A 24,202-nucleotide genomic window follows, 5' to 3' on the forward strand; every position below is an offset into this window, starting at 1 on the left:
ACCTAATGTTCAAGTCCTCCTTACTAACAGACCTCATCAAGGTACCAAGACTACCACATTTGACTAGACCTAATGCTCAAGTCCTCCTTGCTAACAGGATACCAACACCACAACATGAGACTAGACCTAATGTTCAAGTCCTCCATACTAACAGACCTCATCAAGGTACTGAGACTACCACATGAGACTAGACCTAGTGTTCAAGTCCTCCTTACTAACAGACCTCATCAAGGGCGTAGGTTTGATTTGGAAAGTGGTGGGGACATTTGGCAGGTGGTCCGCAGCCCCCTTAGGGGGTTCTGGGGGCATGCCCGCCCGTTTTTTACATTTTAAAGTAAAATGCATCAATCTAGTGCACTTTGAGAGCAAAATGAAGAGGCTAGATCTATGAAGAACTACACACATCACATTAATATCCCCTTCACTATGCTGTAGCTTTACAATGATCAAAAAAATTAGTGTCTCATTATACAGTATATGCTGTATACAGAATTAAGTCAATTCTTTCTCACATTCACATATCCAGAAACAAAGACTGAACCAACATAACGGACTCTCCTTTTATTTAATGACCAAACACAGCAGCACAGCAGGGAAATCAATGTACAACCTTATTTATACTGCACTGTAGCTTATATATTCAGAATATCAGAACCACACATGCGCCTACAGGGCTCGACATTAACGGCTGCCCGGTTGCCCCGGGCAACCAAAAAAAACATGGGGCAACCATTTCTCGGTCTTTGGTTGCCCCAGGGGCAACCACGATTTAACATGCAACAAAATATGTACAGCAGCAAACAGCAAAATATACACCAAATAAATATTTTAATACTTGTTGTGAGTGACATATATGTGACATTTTATTGCTGTTACAATCGAAACGATGTTACTAATTACCAGTCGGAACCTACGTGATGCATGCTGCACGTGCGGTATGTTTAACGAGTACTGACTGGGACAGGTGGGGCTGCTCGCACACAATCACAGCGGCTGCAAGACGCAAGAAGAACCTCGTCCGCCCGCAGCCCCGCACAGAAACAAAGGAGGAAATTGTCATTGAGGTGAAATACCCGTGCGTCTTTGAACGGGACGGAAAACGAATGCTATACTGCAAAGCATGTAGCCTACAACAAGCGCTTAGGTCTCATATGCTTCCCGCATCGGCGAGTTTCCGCACGGAAAAGTGAGTCAAATCAGCAGAGGCGCCCCTCCACAAGGCTGCTGTGCAGACGGTTTTCGCCTGGCTGTGCACACCCCGAATTGTGTAACTACGTGGACGCGGCTGAGCGGACAAAGTGGAGTTTTCAAGACTCCAGCTCACTTCCGCGAGCAGAAACCCACACAGTGTATAAACGCTCCACACGTTTCCTCGTCAATATTCAGTGTCTCTCATTTCCGTGCGACAGTCCAAACTTCAAGCATAATTCCAGCATAACGCTATACTGCAAAGCATGCATAAGCCTACAACATACACCTCGACCAGGACATCCTTCAAAAACGTTTTACCACCGCGTATATGTGCTGAGGAATGATTTGCATCCCTGGCCTGTCAGCCTCTCATACGGGGTGAGAGAGAGAGGGATTGCAGGGCCGCTTCTGGGCCTTTTGGGGCCCTATGCAACATCAGAGTGGGGGCCCCAAACCACTGTCATCATAGTATCCCTGAATGAACATGAGGAGGGCAGGCCCGGTGTTAGGGGCGGGCCTGACCGGGCCGGGCCCCCCCATTCAACAAACTGGCCCCCCCATTAATTTTTTTGTTTTGTTTTGTTTGTTGCTAAAAACGTTTTTCCGTTTTTCTGTTTTAAAGTTTAACATGGAATCTGGCTGTCATTAGGCATTGATTAACTCAATGCTATTGCTAACTGTTACTTTGAACATCCATTTGCAATGATTCTGGCTGGATATTAACTATTGTAAATTTGTCACAATGAATGCAATTTGTGCACAATGTGTAAATACACTTAATATTAATTGTTTAGGCCTAATTATTTGTAAAGTCACAACACATTAGAGATGTGTGTAGTTCTTCACAGATTTAGCCTCTTCATTTTGCTCTCAAATGCACCAGGTTGACGAATTTTACTTTAAAATGTACAAAATCTTCTTCCGGGGGAGAATCCCCCCGGACCCCCCTTGGGTAGCTTGGCCCCCCCAAGCTAGGGGCAGGCCCCCTCTGTAACTTGGGTCTGGAGCCGGGCCTGGAGGAGGGTAGGCTACTTAATTATCAATAACGCTTTTAATTATCAAATTAAGCACAATATGAACAATAACTGTTGAAAAAAAAATGAAAAAAATGAAAGTTCACAAATATTAGTTAAATCCTTTCAGTGCAAATGCATTATAAAAACAAAAAATAAGATTTGTTTAGAAAACGAAATGACACAAATTAATTATTATTATTATTATCATTATTACTACTACTACACCCGGTGCGCACACTGAATAGGCCTATTATACTATACTATAGATTATTATACTTACTTTTCTGTCACATCGTCATTATTAAGCCGGCTTATGACTGCATAGTATCTTAATTACTCAAAATATAAAGCGACTAAAATTGGGCAACCATATTTTTATTCGGGCAACCAAAAGCTCTTGCCAGGTTGCCCCTCCGGCAACCACTTTTAAAAGTTAACGTCGAGCCCTGGCCTATCCCAACAGCAGAACAGCGTAATGGTCCGGCACAGCAGCTAAATCAGAGGTGCCCAAATTATCTGGATGGAGGGCTGTGGGCCAAAAATAAATGTTGTTACGTGAAATTACATTAGATTAAAATGTATTATAATTTATAGACAAATTAAGTTCTAAATCTAAAATAAATTATCAAAAGAATAAAAATGTTATTAGAACTTTTAGTAAAAACATCTATTATAGTTAGATTTTGACTTGATTGGAAAAAAGCTTAAGCATTTTCAAAGGGAAAGACACCTTTCTGACAGAAAGTGCATGCAACTCAAGATGTGTAGCCATAACCCTATCCATAGAACCAATTCTCATTCAGATATCTTGAGGTGATTGGTCAAGGGACCCCTTTGAAAATGTAGTACCAATTTTTTCCATCACCAAAGTTAAGCCTAACTTTGGAGCATTATTTCGCCCCCTTCCCGACTTGGGAGGTTGGCATGGTTGATACCAATCGATTCCTTAGGTCTTCTAGTTTGATATGGTATAAGAACCCTCACACTAGCCACAGCCTCGGAAAGACAATAATATCAATCGCGGATTTCACCACTGCTTGAAAAAGGTGGTGGGGACAATTTTAGCTCCTCAGAAAAGTGGGTGGGACATGTGCCACCCATCCCACCCTAGCCTAAACCTATGTCCATGGACCTCATCAAGGTACCCAGAGCACCACTGCCACTAAAACAAGAACTAGTCCAATCAACTTTCTGCTTTACAAAATGGAGGACATTACAGAACATTGGAAGGAGACAGGGTGGACATCAACATCACAATGAAGAGTTTTGTGTAAATTACCTATTGTGATCTCTACAATAATCACAGCCCCATGAAACCACTAACTTGAGACCCAGACCATTCAGAAAATGTATGGGTTGTTCAGGTACATTGAAGATAAGTGGGTTTTTCTGTTTGTCATTCAATCATCAAAATTGTCAAAATCAGCATTAAGTTTTCTGAGGTGTTTTTCAAGGTGTTGATGACTTATTGTGGTATTAGGAGGGATTTTTGTCAAGGATTTTGCATCATATTCGGTCTCTCAGGTAGGCCACTCTCTCTCATTATTGTATTTTATGTTGTTGTCTGTTTGTATTTTAGGGTATGAAGTACCTCCACATGCGAGGTGTGAGTCACGGTCGTTTGAAGTCTGCAAACTGTTTGGTCGACGGACGCTTTGTTCTGAAAATCACAGACTACGGCCTTCCCATGATGCTTCACTCTCAGAACCTCAGCCTTCCTGAGGAGATGCACGGTATAACATCTACAACCATGTCAAACCATCTAGAAACTGTAGAACATTTAAGAACATCAAAGATGCCTGTATGCTAGCTTGAGAAACACTGGAGAAGCCAGTGGAACAATTCCCAACAACTAACATTAACTAAATTTTACTATACATTTAAATTAGATTACATTACGTTACAATACATTACATTACATAATTTAGCAATAGATGAAATTAATTACAGCAGTATTGAATTAAATATGAACAAAATGACCCATGTTGGTAGGCAGGGAGTCTACCGCTACACTACCTGGATGCCCTTAATGGTAGTATTAGTAACGTTATGCATATTTGTGACTGTTGCATTATCCACACAAGACGGTAACGTTATTAGCAGAGCTTCTGGGTGGTAAATCCATTAGCTATAGCCGTGTTAGCAAGCAGCTAACATTATCTACTATAGCCGACCCTCCATGAACCGAAAACACAGCCCCGATTGACTATTGTTTCCCCCGACGTCGGTCACATTGCTGCTGTTTGGCCAGACGGGCTTCATTAGATAAATATTTTTTCTTTTTCTGGCTGAAGCGCTGAGAGGCAGGCTTGTGAATGTGCAGGACAACACATCCACCAGATTTTCTGGGAAATCTCTACCCGTGAGCAGAAGGCTGCAGGCATAACATTGGAATGGCTGAATGCAAAGGTAAACGCGCCTGGGCACATTTTTAAAGCATTCACCAGTGTCAAATGCAGCCTCCCTCTGTTTGAAGCCAACCCGGGAAATTGCATTCTTTCGAATGTGTGTGTGTGTGTGTGTGTGTGTGTGTGTGTGTGTGTGGGGGGGGGGGGGGGGTGCAGTGCATGCAAGTAATAATAATAATAATAATAATAATACATTTTATTTCGAGGCGCCTTTCAAAACACCGAAGGTCGCCTTACAGTGCATATAAAAACAGTTTCACGTAATAAGAACATATACATATTAAAAACAGGGCAAATTACCTTCCAAAACCGGGAGGTGAACTGGGGACCCCGGTCCGACACAATATCCTGTGGAAGTCCATACACTCGGAAAACATTATTCATTATAAGTACAGCAGTCTCTCGTGCAGAAGGGAGCTTAGTTAAGGCAATAAACCGTGCCGCCTTGGAGAAACGGTCCACCACCACCAAGATGGCCGTCTTTCCTCCAGAACGGGGCAGGCCAGTGATAAAGTCTAATGAAATGTGGGACCAGGGCCGACGTGGGACAGGCAGCGGACACAGCAAACCTGCAGGACGCTGACGCAGCGTTTTATTCTGGTAGACTATTGTTTCCCCCGACGTCGGTCACATTGCTGCTGTTTGGCCAGACGGGCTTCATTAGATAAATATTTTTTCTTTTTCTGGCTGAAGCGCTGAGAGGCAGGCTTGTGAATGTGCAGGACAACACATCCGCCAGATTTTCTGGGAAATCTCTACCCGTGAGCAGAAGGCTGCAGGCATAACATTGGAATGGCTGAATGCAAAGGTAAACGCGCCTGGGCACATTTTTAAAGCATTCACCAGTGTCAAATGCAGCCTCCCTCTGTTTGAAGCCAACCCGGGAAATTGCATTCTTTCGAATGTGTGTGTGTGTGTGTGTGTGTGTGGGGGGGGGGGGGGGGGGGGGGGGTGCAGTGCATGCAAGTAATAATAATAATAATAATAATAATACATTTTATTTCGAGGCGCCTTTCAAAACACCCAAGGTCGCCTTACAGTGCATATAAAAACAGTTTCACGTAATAAGAACATATACATATTAAAAACAGGGCAAATTACAGCAGGAGTGACATTAGAAGCAGAAGTGACATTAATTACAGGGAGTAGGCCAGTTTGAACAGGTGGGTTTTGAGGTGGGATTTGAATGTTGTGATGGTGTCGGACTGTCGGATGTGTGGGGGTAGGGAATTCCAGAGAGTTGATGAGGGAGGTGAGATCAGAGGGGTTAATGCGTTTTATGTTCCTAAAGGAGATGGTCCGGTGTTCTTTTGCTTTTAGTAGGGGGGCGTTGTTATGCTGTGTATAATGGTTTGGACCCAGGAGCAGAGACGACAGAGTCAGGAGTCAAAATACTTGTCTTTTTACTTGAAGACTTTGAACACAGGAACAAATAAACAATAACCAGCAATTAAGCCTAAAGCTAATTCTAGCCTATACAGTAGTCGGAGACCGACGAATAAACTAATTATCTTGAGACAGATGAATCATGAGCACAGTCCAGCACAAAGTTCACTGAGGTCCTTCCAGAGAGTCTCGAACCGGAGTAGCCAGAACACAGCAGCAGCTTGGCAACTATCAGCACTGGAGTCTGCAAGCAGAAGAGGTTATAAAGGCTGCCAACCAGGTGCAAACTATCACAGTAATCAAGCGAATGATGTCATGGCCTTTCCCTATAGGCTAGTTTCTCCCGCCGCTGTTATGAGCGCGGGATCTCTGTTCAGCACCCTGGACAGCAACGGCCCGGCGTGTCCTGGTTGCCAGCGCTCCGGCTGCTTCAGCACCCCGGATAGCCCCTTGACCACTGCTTGATGCCTCCTCCCTGAGTCGCGCTCAGGGTGTCAGAATCCTCAGCTCAGTGTGTCAGAATCCCCCCCTCTAGGGGAGCCACCTGGCGACCCAACGGCTTGTCCACGACGCCGAAAGTCTTGGATTAAGGTGCGGTCCACGATGTGCCGAGCCGGCACCCAGCTCCGCTCCTCCGGACCGTAGCCCTCCCAGTCCACCAGGTATTGTATACTGCGGCGCACCCGGCGTGAGTCCATTATCCTCCGGACCGTGTACACCGGACCACCATCAACCCAGCGAGGAGGAGGAGGGGGTGGGATAGGGGGGGACAAGGGACTAGACACCACAGGCTTTAGTAGGGACACATGGAAAACAGGGTGAATTTTCATTGAAGCAGGCAGCACTAACCTGTACGAAACCGGCCCAACCTGTGCTTCAACCTCGAACGGACCCACGAAGCGTGGTGCTAGTTTCCTGCTTTCCACCCGCAGTGGGAGATCCTTGGCAGACAGCCATACCTTGTCTCCTGGCCGAAAAGGTATCGATGGTCGCCGCCGTTTGTTTGCCTGCAGAGAATGCCTGCTCCTCGCTCGCAACAGAGCCGCCCGAGCCTCCCTCCATGTGTGTGCGCAGCGCCGCACAAAATCCGCCGCCGCCGGGACCCCTACCTCCGGCTCCTGGTCCGGAAATAACGGCGGCTGATAGCCTAGCTGACACTGAAAAGGAGACATGCCTGTAGAAGAGGACTGCAGAGTGTTATGAGCATACTCCGCCCACAGGAGTTGTGAACTCCAGGCCGAGGGGTTAGAGGCGACCAGACAGCGCAGCGTGGTTTCCAAGTCCTGATTGACTCTCTCCGTCTGTCCATTGGATTGAGGATGGAAACCAGAGGAGAGACTGGCAGTGGCTCCGAGGAGAGAACAGAAAGCCTTCCAAAACCGGGAGGTGAACTGGGGACCCCGGTCCGACACAATATCCTGTGGAAGTCCATACACTCGGAAAACATTATTCATTATAAGTACAGCAGTCTCTCGTGCAGAAGGGAGCTTAGTTAAGGCAATAAACCGTGCCGCCTTGGAGAAACGGTCCACCACCACCAAGATGGCCGTCTTTCCTCCAGAACGGGGCAGGCCAGTGATAAAGTCTAATGAAATGTGGGACCAGGGCCGACGTGGGACAGGCAGCGGACACAGCAAACCTGCAGGACGCTGACGCAGCGTTTTATTCTGGGAGCAGGTGACACAGGCGGCCACAAAGGTAGCCACATCCGGCCGGATTGTTGGCCACCAGAACTTACGAGCAATAAACTCTAATGTCCGTTTCTCCCCTGGATGACCCACCAACCGTGACGCATGTCCCCACTCCAACACCCCGGCCCGTTTCCCAGGAGGCACATATAGCCGGTTGTGTGGGCAGTTCTCCGGACCTGGATCAGCCTGCTGCGCTGCTCTCACCTCGGTTTCGATTCCCCACAGAACCGGGGCGATGATTCGGGCTGGAACCAGGATGGGCTCAGGCTCTGAACCTTTATCTGTTGGATCAAACTGGCGAGAGAGTGCATCTGCCTTTGTATTTTTGCTTCCTGGTCGATACGACAATATAAATTCAAAACGATTGAAAAAGAGAGCCCACCTGGCTTGACGTGAGTTCAGCCGCCTTGCACTGCGGATGTAGGCCAGGTTTTTGTGATCCGTTTAGACCACAAACGGCTTCTCGGCCCCCTCAAGCCAGTGCCTCCACTGATCCAGTGCCTCCTTTATGGCCAACAGCTCACGATTGCCCACGTCATAGTTGCTCTCCGCTGGACTCAGTCTCCTCGAGAAGAAAGCACACGGATGGAGCTTGTTGTCTGTGGGAGAACGTTGGGACAGGACGGCCCCTACTCCCACCTCCGATGCATCTACCTCTACCACAAAAGGCAATGCTCGATCCGGGTGGGTGAGGACTGGACCTGTGGTAAACAACAGTTTTAATTTGGAGAATGCCTCTGCTGCCTGAGGGGTTCAGCGGAACCGGCCGGAGGCCTTCTTGGTGAGCGCATTCATGGGTGCTGCGATGGTGCTGAAACCTCTCATGAACCTGCGGTAGAAGTTGGCAAAACCCATAAAACGTTGGACATGTTTTATTGATGCAGGCTGAGGCCACTCCATTACAGCATGTACCTTTTCTGGATCCATCGTTGTTCCGGAGGGGGAGAGAATGTAGCCTAAGAAAGGGACTGTGGCAACATGAAAGTCACATTTCTCCGGCTTCACATATAGGTTGTTCTGTAATAGTCTTTTTAATACACGGCGCACATGCTGAACGTGTTCCTGATGAGACTGGGAAAAAATCAAAATATCGTCCAGATAAACAAAAACAAACCTGTTCAGCATGTCTCGTAGAACGTCGTTAATGAGAGCCTGGAAGACTGCTGGTGCGTTGGAAAGGCCGAATGGCATCACTAAATACTCGTAGTGCCCTGTGGGGGTTATGAAGCCAGTTTTCCACTCGTCCCCCTCCCGGATCCGAATGAGGTTGTAGGCACTACGCAGGTCAATCTTGGTGAAGATGGTAGCCCCCCGAAGCTGTTCGAAAGCAGAGCCTAGCAGAGGCAGAGGATAACCGTTCTTTACAGTTACATCATTCAGTCGTCTATAGTCTATACAGGGCCGGAGCGAGCCATCCTTTTTTCCCACAAAGAAAAACCCCGCTGAAGCAGGCGAGGTTGAAGCTCGGATAAACCCCATCTCCAGGGCTTCCTTTATGTAGCTTTCCATAGCTAACGTCTCTGGGGCAGAAAGGGAATATAAATGTCCCTTAGGTGGACTAGCTCCATCTACCAGTTTGATCTCACAATCGTAGGGTCTATGAGGGGGCAGCACTGTGGCTCGGCCTTTACTAAAAACCTCCTGGAGGTCCAAGTATTCAGAAGGAACATTGTCAGTATTAATAGGTTTACTTTTCTTTTCCACTATACACCGGGATGCTTCCTCAGGAGTTTTTAAACAAGAAAATTGACATAAAGGGCCCCATTCCTCCACTTGACCTATGACCCAATCTAAACGGGGATTGTGTCTTACTAACCAGGGGTAGCCTAATACCAACGGAAAAGCAGGTGAGTCGGTAATATGGAAACTAATCTCCTCCTGGTGTTTCCCCTCTAGAATCAAAGTAACAGGATTAGTAGCGTATCTGATCTTACCCGCGCCCAGAGGACGTCCGTCTAAGGCTGTAATGTCCATTGCCTCCTCCAGCTGGCGTGTGGGAACCCCCCACTGCCTAGCCCATTCTCTGTCCAGAAAGTTTCCCGCCGCTCCCGAGTCAACAAAAGCTTCTACTTGATGAGTATGAGAACCCCAGGAAATGGTGGCAGGCAAAATGATGCGGGTTTGAGGAGAGGAAGACACAGAGACACGACCCGTCAGTAACTTCCCTTTGACTGACGGGCCCCGTCTTTTACTGCCCGCTTTGGACAGTGGGCGATGAAATGGCCAGTCTCCCCACAGTATAGGCAGCAGCCCTCCTTCATGCGACGGGCTCGCTCCTCCTGGGACAGCCTGGCTGTGCCGACCTGCATGGGCTCCTCCGTGGCGAGGACCGGCGTGGATGGGCTGAACCGAGCACTCTGTGGGCCCAGAAACGCTCCCCGGCTCCTCTTCTCCTGTCGTCGTTCCCGAATCCGATTGTCCACACGAATAGCTATTTTAATAAGCTCCTCCAAGTCGTCTTGTTGCTCCCGTGCCGCTAACTCGTCCTTGATCTCCTCAGAGAGTCCCTGCTGAAAAGCAGTCAGGAGGGAGGCCACGTTCCATCCGCTCTCGACAGCAAGCGTACAAAACTTTACCGTGTACTCTGCCACAGTCCCGCCTCCCTGACGTAGAGCATAAAGTCGTTTAGCTGCTTCCTGGCCTGTAACTGGGTGATCAAAAACCCGGCGTAATTCAGCCTAAAAGTCTGGAAGTTCTGAGAGGCCGAATTATGCTGTTCCCATAAGGCCGTGGCCCAGGCTAATGGGGGTCCAGTTAACAGTTGAGAAACAAATGCTATCTTTGCCAATTCATTTGAAAATTTCACTGGCTGTGCCTCTATGGCTAATTCACACTGAAGCAAAAAGGACCGGCATGTCTCTGGATTGCCTGAGTATTTCTCAGGCGGGGGCAGATTCGGCTCAGAGAAGCGAACTGGAGCGGACGGAGCGCTGGAGACAGGAGCGGAGGGACTCGGAGCTGGTACGGCCATGGCTTGCAGATTGGCGGTGAGAGTGGTAAGTGCTCCTCTCATCTCCTGCTGGTGGACTCCGATCTGCTGGATCTGTCGGAGAGCAGGAGCAATCCCCTCGATGGATTGCGAGAGTACCCGGATCTTTGTCTCTAGTGATCCAATGTGGACTTGTTGCTCACCCAAAGTTTGTGTCTGCATGGCAAATGCAGCGCGCCACTGTTCCGCCTCTGCTGGGTCCATTTTCTGGCTGATCGTTCTGTTATGCTGTGTATAATGGTTTGGACCCAGGAGCAGAGACGACAGAGTCAGGAGTCAAAATACTTGTCTTTTTACTTGAAGACTTTGAACACAGGAACAAATAAACAATAACCAGCAATTAAGCCTAAAGCTAATTCTAGCCTATACAGTAGTCGGAGACCGACGAATAAACTAATTATCTTGAGACAGATGAATCATGAGCACAGTCCAGCACAAAGTTCACTGAGGTCCTTCCAGAGAGTCTCGAACTGGAGTAGCCAGAACACAGCAGCAGCTTGGCAACGATCAGCACTGGAGTCTGCAAGCAGAAGAGGTTATAAAGGCTGCCAACCAGGTGCAAACTATCACAGTAATCAAGCGAATGATGTCATGGCCTTTCCCTATAGGCTAGTTTCTCCCGCCGCTGTTATGAGCGCGGGATCTCTGTTCAGCACCCTGGACAGCAACGGCCCGGCGCGTCCTGGTTGCCAGCGCTACGGCTGCTTCAGCACCCCGGATAGCCCCTTGACCACTGCTTGATGCCTCCTCCCTGAGTCGCGCTCCCAAGGGTGTGTCAGGCGTGGATGTCAAATAGTACAACTTTATGGTCAGAGATGGGGAAAACTGCATGGGCGAGGTTACAGGGGGTGAGACCAGTGCAGCAGATTAAGTCCAATATGTGACCTTTGTTGTGCGTTGGGAAATTAACATGTTGAGTGATACCGAGACAGTCCAGGAGTGAGGTGAAATCATTTGCAAAGGCATTGGACGGGTTGTCAATATAGATGTTAAAGTCACCCTGTAAGATGACAGTGGGGGACAAGGCACAGACAGATGTTAAGAGTTCTGAAAATTCAGTAAGAAAAACAGCAGAGGGCTTTGGTGGTCTGTAAATGGTGACAATGATGGTGGGTTTTGAGCCAGTGAGTTTTACAGCAAGACATTCAAAGGAGGAGAAGTGGGGGAGAGCGACAGTGGTAACATTGATGTTCTGACGGTGGAGTACGGCGAGGCCGCCGCCCCTCCCGGTGGAGCGGGGTTGACTGACATATGTAAAGCCAGGTGGGATGGCTTCATTGAGCTGGGAGAAGTCATTTGGCTGTTGCCAGGTCTCAGTGAGGCATAAGAAGTCGAGTTTCCTGTCCAGAATAAAGTCACGCACCAGCAGTGCCTTGCTGGTGAGAGATCTTACATTAAAAAGAGCCAGTTTAAAACAGACAAGCGGGGTGTATGTGACTGCCTTAGGCAGGGGGGATAAAACAGTGTGATCTACAGTACGGGCAGCAGTGCGAGGGGGGCGGGGCTCGGTGACCAGAAGGAGTGAATGTTTGTGTTACTGTTGTGATTTGTGTATTGAAAGTTGCGGCCATATCCGCGATGAATGTATCTTGGCCGATTGAAGAGAATGTCACGGTGGGCAAGCAGAGCTGGGGGAAGGGGGGCGGAGTGGGCTCGGAGACGCAGCAGCTCCGATGCGGAGTATTTCAACGATATGGCAGCATTCGTGAGGGTAAAACACAGAGCGCACAGTAAGAGGAGTTGTAGAATCCACATGGTGAAAGGAGTTTTAAAAGCCAATGGTAATCCAGCAGTTTGATGATTGAGTTGGTGATGACTGATGAGGAAGTTATAATCTCGTATGACGGAGACAGGCGGAAAGGCTGATGCCGTTCAGGGCGGGGAGATCGCAGACACACCGCCCGTGCAGGGCAGCAGGGAGCTGGGCCGGCAGGCTGGGACGAGCACCGGGGTCGGGTGGCCTCCACGGCAGCAAGTAATCCACAGGAACAATTTGGCACCCAGGGAAACAGGCAGATTGCAACAGACAGCCCAGATCAAGCGAGCGTAGTGAGGCACGCCAATCAGGGTATCCAGCCACAACGCAGAGGAGACCGACGACAGGTGAGTCCCAGGCTATACCAACAGCGAAAATTAGCTTCCAGGCTATCTGAACACACAGTCAGACTGTGAAACTGCGGTTCCAGTGTCAGTGACAGGCCAGGTCGATGGATCAGGCAGAATTATCACAGGCGAAATTACACAGATCAAGCAAACAGATCGCATCAGATCAACAGCAGCGGAGGCGCGGCAGCAGCTTGCCAGCGGTCCCTCCAAAAAATCTGGAAGTCTTGAATACACACCTAAAGTATTGGATGCATCTGTCATCTCCTTCCAAAGCATGCAAGTCAATGGGAAAACGACCCGACTCCTCTCTCGGTCTATGGGCCCTATTGTTGCATCGGCGTAGAAACTGCGTTTAGGGCTTGGCGCAGCCCAGATTAGTGGGTGTGGACCAGCGCACTCGATATCTTGGTGTCGGCGCTACACGCGGCCTCAAGCATTACAACCACGCCTTTTAAGCGTAAGATTATGCACCCTCATTGGAGAAGTGCAGTAAAGAGTCACAAGCTTGCCTTTTAAGCTCCAATTCCACGGAGAAATCCAGTAAAACCAGACAAGCCAAGCGCTCATCCCCCCCCCCCCCCCTCCCTTCATCCCATCTGTCTGTCTCCATATATAGGCTATTATTCCATAATAATTCTTCTTCTCAAACCAATCTAACTGCAGTTTAAATACTGCAAGCATGTAAATACGCTACACTATAAGATCAAAGTGAAAAGAATGTTCTAAATGCATCAGCTAGAAAAATACAGCCTATCCCTATATGATGAGATTAATTAGATTGGTGAAAGTTTGTCGAGAAAGATATCGTTTTCTCTCCCCTGCTGCAGGTAGGATGATGCACATAAATATAGCCTACATTATGTAAAGTCATTGCAGAAATGTGTTTTTATTGTAAAACTAAATGTGAAGTAGGGCCAAGTTATTGGAGCAGACATCACAGTATAGCACATGACAGTAGAAGCGCGTTATGCTGTCACTTATCTAAATCATGTTAAATTGACGAGGGATATATATAGCCCCAATATGACATATATGTTTCACATAGGGTGGTGTTTTCATTTCAATGTTTTATTTGGTCCAATATTGAAATGTTCTACAATTGCAGGTTGTGTTACCATTACACATTATTTAGATCTACCTTTATATCTATTTCGGCTCATTTGGTTGCTATTTAGTAGCAAAATGGATTAGCCCAATGCATGGTGGGAGATTTCACAAGCCAGGCAGTGAACTTACAACTTATCTTTTCTATGGGACGTGTGTTGTGTCTGTCTGAGCGAGGGAGTCAGAGAGAGAGAGTCGTATTGTGCCTGTCAGACTGATATGAGCAAGAGAGAGGGAGTGACACAGAGAAGGGTGACAGAGGAGAGCCAGAGGAGCGCTCCGCGCAACCAGCGCACTGAATAGGCCTGGTTTTCAAAAGCACAAAGCGCTAAATTAACGCCAGGTCGGAAGATATCATTAGGCCGCTATTTAAGGCCGAAACGCCCATTCTGGCCCATTCAGGGAGTGCGCCACGCCCATTTAGCCTAAAGCGCATTTGGCGGCCTAAAGCCTTGTTGATATCCTCCTGAGGCAGGCGCAAGGCACGTTTTTTTGCGTGTAAGGCCAGTTTTTGCGCCGAAGGCCTGTGGGAGAATAGGGGCCTATGTCTTAAATAAACTCTTTGCAAATGAGTTTATCATCTGAATCAACTATTTCAATCTTTTTCATGCTCTCATGTCAATGTTTAATAGACGGTAAATACATTGGATAAATAAGAACAGTAATACTTCCGACCGGAAAGCTATTAGAATAAGCAGAAGAAGAAGCTCGCCGGATAGCTCGCTAGCAGATTAGCAAGTAGTAATTTACCAAATTATCAGAAACAACGTTATCTTTATGATGTTTTAATAATGTTAGTAGACACATGGATGTATTGCTCTTGTTGTGAGGTCAGTTTATAAAAAATAATGTATATTTCGAAATGGGATGTACTTTGCGGAGGGTTAGCAGCAGCTAACAGGCTGGAGGCTCACACCATGGATGTACAGAACACAAGAAGAAGAACACAAGCCAGGCAGACGGTCGGCTGGGCTCGCGAGACTGCATCTGCATGAGCATTCCCACAGTGCTCCAGGAAAATCCATTCATCCAATCAAACATTACCAGGAAGCAGGACATCAGATCGGCAATACATCATTTTGTAGGCGGCACATGTTCCAGCCCCCTTTCAGGAGGAAAACACAAGCCTCTCCCCGTTGACTTCAATGTAGGGATGTGGATTTTCGGTTCATTTTACTTTCGACTAACCGACACCATTAGTCGGTTAACCATCAGTTAATATTTTTTTTAAAGACGTGAAATATTAATTAGTGGCGTGCCTTCACTCCAGCGCGCCATTCAGGGTTTCAGTCAGACAGCATTACAGTGTGCGAATCCGGTACTGCAGTGCTTCCAAACACTACCAAATCCGCTTGAATTTGACATTATTTTTCTTATGCATTAGGCCTATGTCTTATGTCATTGACTAATATCTGTAAAGTGTTATTCTTGCGTGGAGCACAGCACAGCAGTCTCTGTATAGGAGGAGCGAGGGGCGCACGAGGTGGCTCGCCTCGCTCTGCTCTCACATACACACACAGACAGAGCCAGAGAGAAGAGGAAAGGAGGAGATGATGACTTACATTAAACCAGTGGTTCCCAACCTTAGGGTCGCGACCCTAATCGCCTGAAATTATTATATATTTTTTTACACCAGACCCAATTTAATACTACCGAAGATGATTATGTGTTTAACGGTTAAAGACAAACAAGTGGGGTCTTCACAGTCCCTCTGGAAGACGCGTGTTGCTTGAAATACGGGGAAAGGGGGGGATTGATCTCTCTAAACTAAACACTAAGCAATTGAAAGTATGGACCGGACTCCGGAGAAAGCCTAAGCAGAGAAATGCAGTTTCCCACTGCCTGCCTGCAGACTGCAGCAACGTCTGTCGCTGCTGTCGCGGCAGCCCATTCATTTATATTGGTGCAAATTAACATGCAAATTGTCCGTTTAACCGACATGCTCAACCGATCAAAGACGTTCTCGGCGGTTAAACGGGTAACCGTCGACATCCCTACTTCAATGTAAAATTGCACTACCCAAAAATATTATAGAAAAATATCAATCTCGTTTATTAATGACCCCAAAACACCATGACATGACCATATATACTCGTCTGGCCGTAGAATGGACAAGATACACCGCAAATATTACTTTGACCCATCTAAAATCATGTGACTCATGTCATATGTGACGTTCTTTTTTATACAGCCCCATGACTCACGGAGCCCAGCGTCGTTGTACCAGGCTACTACGAGACTGACGAGTCACGGGGCTGTAAAAAAAAAAAAAAGAACGTCACATGTGACATGTGTGACATGGGCGGCATGAGTGCGGAGTCACTATGTGAACAATATGGTGTAACTCTGGACATTAGTCAAACAATACTGAAAGCAAGACAGCCGGAGACGGCGCTGGTGGTCGCAGGAGATTTTAATAGAGCGAACTTGAGGAAGAGAATGCCCACCCTCTACCAGAATATACACTGTAACACAGGGGGTAAAAACACTCTGGACCAGTGCTACACGGACATTCCTTGCTGCTACAAAGCAACACCCCGCCCCCCATTCGGCAAATCGGACCACGCCTCTATCTGGCTCGTCCCCAGACACAAACCAAAGCTTAAACGACACCCCCCAGTCTACCGAACCGCCCAACGCTGGTCAGACGAATCAGATGACATCCTGAGAGACTGTTTCGACCAAGTGTTATGGGGAGAATTCAACACAGGAGACCTGGAAGAATATGCTGAAACGGTGTCATGTTTTATCAAAAAATGCACAGAGGACATAGTCCCCACAAAAACAGTTAAAACAATGCCAAACCAGAAACTCTGGATTAACTGTGATGTCCGGGCTGCACTTCACGCCCGGACCACCGCCTTCAAGTCCGGGACGCCAGAACAATACAAGCAGACGAAATACGCCCTCCGAGCTACAATAAAAAAAGCGCGGAGAGAATATGGAAGGCAGCTGGAGGCAAAACTGGACTCCAACAACCCCAGACACCTGTGGAGAGGCCTCCATGCTGCCACACTCAACGCGTTCTACGCCAGGTTCGACCCCTCTGCCAGAGCGCCTCCCCTACCCCTCTCCTCCCCACCTCCTCTCCCCCCCCCCCCTCAGCCACCTCTCCCCCCCATCACCCCTCCTCCTCTCCTCCCCCCCATCACCCCCCCCTCTCTCCTCCCCATCTGCCACCTCTCCCCCCCATCACCCCTCCTCCTCTCTCCCACCCCACCCCTCAGCACCCCCACCCCCTCCCATTCCCACCCAACAACCAACCCCCCCCCCCCCACCTCCCACCCCCCACAGACCCAGACCGCCCTCTCACCATCACTGAGGATGAGGTGCGCCAGACGTTCCTGCGCATCAACCCACGCAAGGCGGACGGCATCCCCGGGCGGGTCCTCAAGGCCTGCGCCCACCAGCTGGCATGCGTATTCACAGACATTTTCAACCAGTCTCTCTCGCTCCGACGAGTTCCCTCCTGCTTCAAAGCAGCGACAATCATCCCCATTCCCAAGCAGCAGAAAGTGACCAGCCTCAATGACTGGCGCCCAATAGCCCTCACGCCAATAGCCAGCAAGTGCTTTGAGAAGCTGGTCATATCACAGATCCGCCCCACACTCCCCCCGGACCACGACCCACTACAATTTGCATACCGCCCCAACAGGAGCACAGCGGATGCAGTAGCACACGTGCTCCACACCGCCCTGTCCCACCTGGAGGGGAAGGACACCTATGTAAGAATGCACAGCAATGTGTGACTGGATCCTGGATTTCCTGACAGACCGCCGCCAGGTGGTGAGGGTGGGCAACCTCACCTCCTCCCCACTGACCATCAGCATGCGCCCCAGGGGTGCGTCTCCAGCCCCTTCTGGTACGACCTCTACACCCACGACTGCGTGGCGACTCAAACTTCGAACACCATCGTGAAGTTTGCAGACGACACAGCAGTCGTGGGGCTGATCTCGGGGGGCGACGAGACGGCCTACAGAGAGGAGGTGGGGGCCCTGGAACAATGGTGCCAGGACAACCACCTCTCTCTGAACGTCTCCAAGACCAAGGAGATCATTGTAGACTACAGGAGGGGGGGGGGGGCACACACCCCCCAATCACCATCAACGGCACAGTGGTGGAAAGGGTGGACAGCTTCAAGTACCTGGGAGTCAACATCCACCAGGACCTGACTTGGGCCGGCCACACCGCCACTGTTGTCAAAAAGGCCCAACAGCGAATACACGGACTCAGGCGCCTGAAGAAATTTGGGCTAAGGCCAGAAATCCTTACGGACTTCTACAGAGGCACCATTGAAAGCCTGCTGACTGGCTGCTTCACCACCTGGTACGGGAACTGTACCACCATGGACCACAGGGCGCTACGGAGAGTGAGACGCGCGGCCCAGCGCGTAACAGGATGTGAGTTGCCAGAACTGCATGAACTGTATAAACAGCGGTGCCTCAGGAGGTCCCTGAAGATCATCAAAGACACAAACCATCCCCACAACAGCCTGTTCTCCCTGTTACCCTCAGGGAGAAGATACAGGGTTCCAAAAGCACGCACAAATCGCTTGAGGAACAGTTTCTTCCTGCAGGCCACGAGACTCCTTAACATACACAAATAGTGAAGTAGCCGTACTGTACCGCACTGTAGCTGCTACCATTACGTATGTCTAATGTTTAATTGTATGTTTAATAAGGAATATGCTATTTGCACCTGTATGTCAAATACGCCGAATTTAAAACGCCGAGTTTAATTGTATGTTTAATAAGGAATATGCTATTGGCACCTGTATGTCAAATACGCCGAATTTAAAATGTTTAAGCACGTCTAAAGTATGCACACGACATGTGCACCTATGTGCAGTGAATATGCCACTGTCTCTGACTTGTCTTATCACTATAGTGTCGATCACAACACTGCCTTATTGCTTGTTGTGTCTCTTGTTGTTTTTGCACTAGCTGTTATATTTGTACTATGTTGTAAACGGAGTCCACAGCACAAGAATTTCACACGTGATACTTGTACCATGGAGTGACAATAAAAAATCTTGAATCTTGAATCTTGACAATATGTGCAGCCCGGGCATCAGACTGATAGCAGTAACGTTACAGTAAGTCTTGCCCAAATATGTAGTTTCCCCAAGCCATTAATAAAGCCAATCATATATACATATTGTTACAGACACACATGTCACTACATGCCGTCACGCCCACATGGAAGCCAGCCAGAATGAATGTGGGTGTTTAAACAGGGCAGGCGCTGCATACCACGGCTTTGCTCTTTTCTTCATAAATTTGCCATGATGTGTCAGCTGATTACATTAACGTGGTCCAGCTTTAGAACGATCTAAGCAAAAACTGAAGCTTTGTGGACGGCAGGACTCAAAGTAGGCTATGACAAAAGTAGCCACTTATCACCCTATATGAGCTTCAAAACTAGATTTAGCATTCAATTTCACAATAATCTTATACTGAATGAAAGCCAGGGCTACTAAAATCTGGCGAAACCCCAAAACAGCCGAAATCAATATTTTCTAATATCAAGTAATTTAGTTTTGTCAACATGCTCTTCTGGGAGACGTACTGTAGCTACAGTCCACTACTCATGTTCCAAATCTTTAACCTTGTGCCACTCTTGCCATTAGGGGCCTAAAAGGTTAATAATCTTAACCGCTAACAAATTTAATGTTTTTTGCACTAGGTTTGCCATTACAAACATACAATCTACAGCTTAAAACAATATGCCCAACTACTAACTCGGTCTGTCTGTCTCACTGTGTTTGTGCGTGTGTCTGTCTGTCTGTCTCACTGTATGTGTGTGTGTGTGTGTGTGTGTGTGTGACGCCCGTGGCGGGGCTAGGCTAGAGTACTCTTATATTAAAAAACCGACAACGCCACCTAGATTTAAAGAGCCTAGGACTCTTTTAAATAGCACTAAAATTTGAATGGGATAAGGGTGACAGGTTATAATAAATTGACCCAAACAAATATTAAAACAGGTTCGTTCTATCGGGTGGAGAGCAGTTAAAACCAGTGGTGTATAAAAAAAGGTGAACAAGAACACAGTGCCAGGGAATAACACAGTGCCAGGGAATAACAAGGTTTAATTTCTAAAATATTAAAATACAAAAACAGTGGCTATCTAAATCTGAAAGAATAAAAGACAGGGAGTTAAAATGGAGCTATCACAATGTCCTTTTTATAATGCAGCAGCTAAAATGGCCAGGCTAAACCTCTGGGCCTGTCCCATAAAGTGCACGTGCTGGGTCACTGGGGGGAATCCTGCGTCCACCATCCAGGGGCCTCCTCTCCTCTTCAGGTCGAACCTGCAGTCAGAAACTGGAGGGGAGTCAACTGTCCTTTTTTATAACACCCTTATTACTCGGCAATAGACCCCTTATACAGCTGTCAACATTGGAGCTGCGCGCGCATCGTGTAGGCAAAAAGCCGTGAGCCCAGCATTGACAGACACTGAGAACTGTGTAAAAGCCCCGCTGTCAGGACTGCTCTGTGCCTATCTGCGACAGTTAGATTTTAGTTTTAAAATGCAGTTCTCGGCTTACTACCACAGCTTATCGCCTAGTGATAAGCAATGTTATGCATCAAAATTAACGTTGTTTAATGGGATATGTCTTACAGACCCATACACACTGGCGCTGTCAATTGGCCAAGCCTAGTGGCCAGCAATACATATCGTGCATTCCTTTATAACTGGGGATAGCGTAGATAATTATTCTTTAACTTGCAAAGATATATTGTTATGATGATAATGCACACAACTCAATAATGACATTATGTAACGTTACTTGGTCGTTAACTAACCGAGCGATGTGGCTGAGCAGCCTACAGTTTCAGGCAGCTTACCTGATTATGAAGAGGACTACAAAGTCGGGCATTTTTAATGATGTCATCGTTCCAATCAGTTCAACTCAATAATGACATTATTTAACGTTACTTGGTTGTTAACTAACCGAGCGATGTGGCTGTTACTAGCAGCCTACTACAGCTTACCTGATATGAAATGAGCGAGCACTGCAAAGTCGGGCATTTTTAACGATTTCCTCTTTCAGCTTGCAACCAAAGACACCTACGGTTAGCATTAAAAGCAGTATGAGTTGACGGGATTCGGTAAAACTTGAGTCCTTGCTTTGTTGATAGTGTAACAGACTGTTCAGTGTTGTGTTGTGTTCTATTGCGTGTGTGCGAGGCTGTGTATGTTCCCTCGAGTTGCGTAGAACAGGATATGTGGGGAGAAGCTTGTTATAACGTTACAGCCTGGCTCTATCGTTTATTATTTTATTAACCAAGTGTGAATAGGCGGACCCGAATACTCTGCTACAATAGCTTTCCGATTCTGGCATCGCACTGCACAACACGAAGACATGTCTTGCTCGAATAGTTTTCGGGCCACTGGAAAACTACTTGACAGGGCTGCGCGGAGTCTGTCTTTCTGCCTCCGTCTTGCGCATCTGACGCTGCTTGTTGTCATTGTGACGTAAGCGTATAAGGGGTCTATACCACAGGCACAATAAACACCAGGATTGTCGGAGACTTACGCGGAAGGGAGAGATTTGACTCTCTCCCTCTACTGGCCGCTAGCGAGCGGTGCTTCAAGGCTGGGTCTCGTCCAGGTCTGCCCCACTGCTTCTCGTCAGTTGCTCTGGCCAAGTTTAAAACAGGTTGCTGCTGCTGCTGCTTGGTTCTGCTGTTCTAGCGGTTCTAGAGCCTCACTCCGCCTGTGGGTCTCAGTAGCCTTGGTGGGCAAAGTTAGGGTCTCCCCCCCTCTCTCCCATTTCCCGTCAGTCTTCTACGGTATGCCCATAGGTACGCTTGGAGAGAGAGGGGCCCAAGCCGCAACGGCGCAGTTGCCCACCCCTTACCTTACCCACAGGCAGAGACCTCAGCTGCTCCCCTCTCCACCGCTTCTCCTCCATGTGTGCTCCACTGTCAGTCACTGTCCTCACTGTCCTCTGTGTGTTCTTGTATCAACAGTTTATATACCCCCAACCAACAGGTCCATCCTCTGGAGCCAGCCAATTGGTTGGCTCAGCTCCATCTTTTTTCCAATAGGCCCGTCTTTCTTGTCACAGGTGTGTCTCACTCAGCACAGATTGGTGGTAATTGACGCCAAATGAACAACAGGTGTGTAGCCATAGTCAAGCTTGAGACAATTAACAAAAACCAAGTCTAGACAATAAGAGCATGCATAAATTCAAAAGGAAACGCAACAAAACAACCCAAAAATAATTAAACACTGCAAACAAAACTTACACATGCTTGTAAGTAAAGCACTGCAAAGGAAATAATAAAGAAATACAAAACACTGTCTCACTGCCCGGCTCACACGTGCGTGCGTGCCTGCCTGCCTGGCTCTCTGTCAGTCTCTCTCACTCTATGTCTGTCTCTCTGTCTGTCAGATTTGCTGTGGACGGCTCCAGAGCTCTTGAGGAACCCGGTCAGAGGAGGAACGTTTCCTGGTGACGTCTTCAGTTTCTCCATCATCATACAGGAAGTGATCTCACGAACGCTTCCTTACGCCATGATGGACATGCCGCCACACGGTGAGAAGAAGATGAGAGGCTCAGGGCTGTTGCTCATCTAACGGAAAAGGCTAAAAACAAAAGGGAACATAAAGAACCTTGGTGTTTTAATAGTCTCCGGTCTAAGTTTTAACAGTCATTTAAAAGCAATAACAAAGTCAGCATTTTATCACCTTAAAAACATAGCCAAACTCAGGAAGGTCATGACAAACCAAGATTTGGAAAAATGTATTCATGCTTTTATCTCCAGCAAAATTGATTATTGTAATGGACTTCTGACAGGACTTACTAAAAATACCATAAGGCACCTGCAACTTCCAAAATTCAGCTGACCAGCTGTCTGTCTGTCTCTCTGTCTGTCTGTCTGTCTCTCTGTCTGTCTGATCCAGAGATAGTGGAGCGTTTGAAGCAACCTCCTCCGCTCTGCAGGCCCGTGGTTTCAGTGGATGAAGCTCCTACTGAGTGTCTGAACCTGATGACGGAGTGCTGGAATGAAGATCCCAGTAAGAGACCCACCTTCGATGAGATATTCAAACAGGTAACTAAGAGGGGTTTGGTTTGCTGCTCCCACCTGCTGGCTGGCTGGTGTAAATACCTCAAAAATAAGTCTTACCTGTCTGTCTGTCTGTCTGTCTGCCTGCCTGCCTGTCTCTCTGCCTGCCTGTCTGTCTGTAGTTTCGGGGTATTAACAGAGGCAAGCGGGCGAACATCATTGACTCGATGCTGCGGATGTTGGAGCAGTACAGCTCCAACCTGGAGGATCTGATCAGAGAGAGAACAGATGAACTGGAGATAGAGAGAAACAAGACGGAGAAACTCATCGGACAGCTGCTGCCAAAGTATGTCTCACATTTCAAAATAAATGTCAAGTATGTCTCACATTTGTATATTTTGTAACGGAGTTCAGTTCTGAATCCATGAACAGAACTCAGTAGAGCCCTTAGGTTTAAATGAGGAACTTAACCTCTCTTGTTTTTTTTATAATTGCAATTAGCCATAAGGTGTTTTTAACATGTCTTTAACTTTTTTTTTAACTGTCAATCTGCTGTATTTGTTTGCAGTTGACAATTTACTGATTTCTGTTTGTTTGTCATTGAGGTTAATCTATTGTTTGACTATATTAACTGAGGTTGCAGCCTACATAATCTTATACAGATGTTCCATCTCTGTAGGTCTTATAGTTAAATTAGTCATAAGACTAATAAATGCAATTTAGAATGCAAATTGCATTTAGTAAAAACTTGCGTTTGAATGAGTAGATTTACCTTTTGAAAATAACCATTGTTGGTTTTTAACACGTTCACTGCCAATGACGTGTTAATACGTAAAAAAAAATCCAACGGTTGACTGCCAATGACGTGTTAACACATTGAATGCCAGCCATGTTTTCATTCCTGTAGGTAAGTTGTGCCAGGGGTGTTTTTGACGATTCTGGCTCATTTTAGAACAGCCGAGGATTCTTTTCTGTTAAGAATTCATGAACATCAATCATCTAAAAATAACTAATAGAATGTGTGCTTTCTCTGTCTAAAAGAGTTAGTTTGCAGAGTTAGTAGTTATGTAGATATTAGCCGTTGAGTACAGCATGGTTTCAGCGTCTGGAAATTTATTCAGAGATAAATGGCTTTTTGTGAAACAGTCACTTTAACCATTCATTTTTGGCATCAGTAAGACCGTCAGACATTCTAAACAATAGTTTTGAACAGTAATTTCCTCCATAACAACAGGAAACACCCCTCTCATTCAAACTCCTCCCTCCGTGTGTCTTCTCCTCCTTCCAGGAGGAA

At 47.3% G+C, this 24,202-nt stretch overlaps 1 protein-coding gene across 1 annotated transcript in view; it reads left to right on the forward strand.

Moving 5' to 3' along the window:
• Nucleotides 1-24,202, forward strand: part of LOC310779348 (retinal guanylyl cyclase 2-like) — a gene marked incomplete at both ends in the record, with an annotated part of 126,536 nt that overhangs the window by 64,124 nt on the left and 38,210 nt on the right. The window contains 4 exons of the mRNA XM_083639887.1: nt 3,787-3,940; nt 22,293-22,436; nt 22,805-22,953; nt 23,091-23,254. Of these exons, the coding sequence (XP_083496013.1) occupies nt 3,787-3,940; nt 22,293-22,436; nt 22,805-22,953; nt 23,091-23,254 (611 nt within the window). The remainder of the gene's footprint in view (nt 1-3,786; nt 3,941-22,292; nt 22,437-22,804; nt 22,954-23,090; nt 23,255-24,202) is intronic.

The sequence above is a fragment of the Poromitra crassiceps genome (assembly GCF_964638095.1).
Source record: "Poromitra crassiceps genome assembly, chromosome: 7".
NCBI lineage: Eukaryota > Metazoa > Chordata > Actinopteri > Beryciformes > Melamphaidae > Poromitra > Poromitra crassiceps.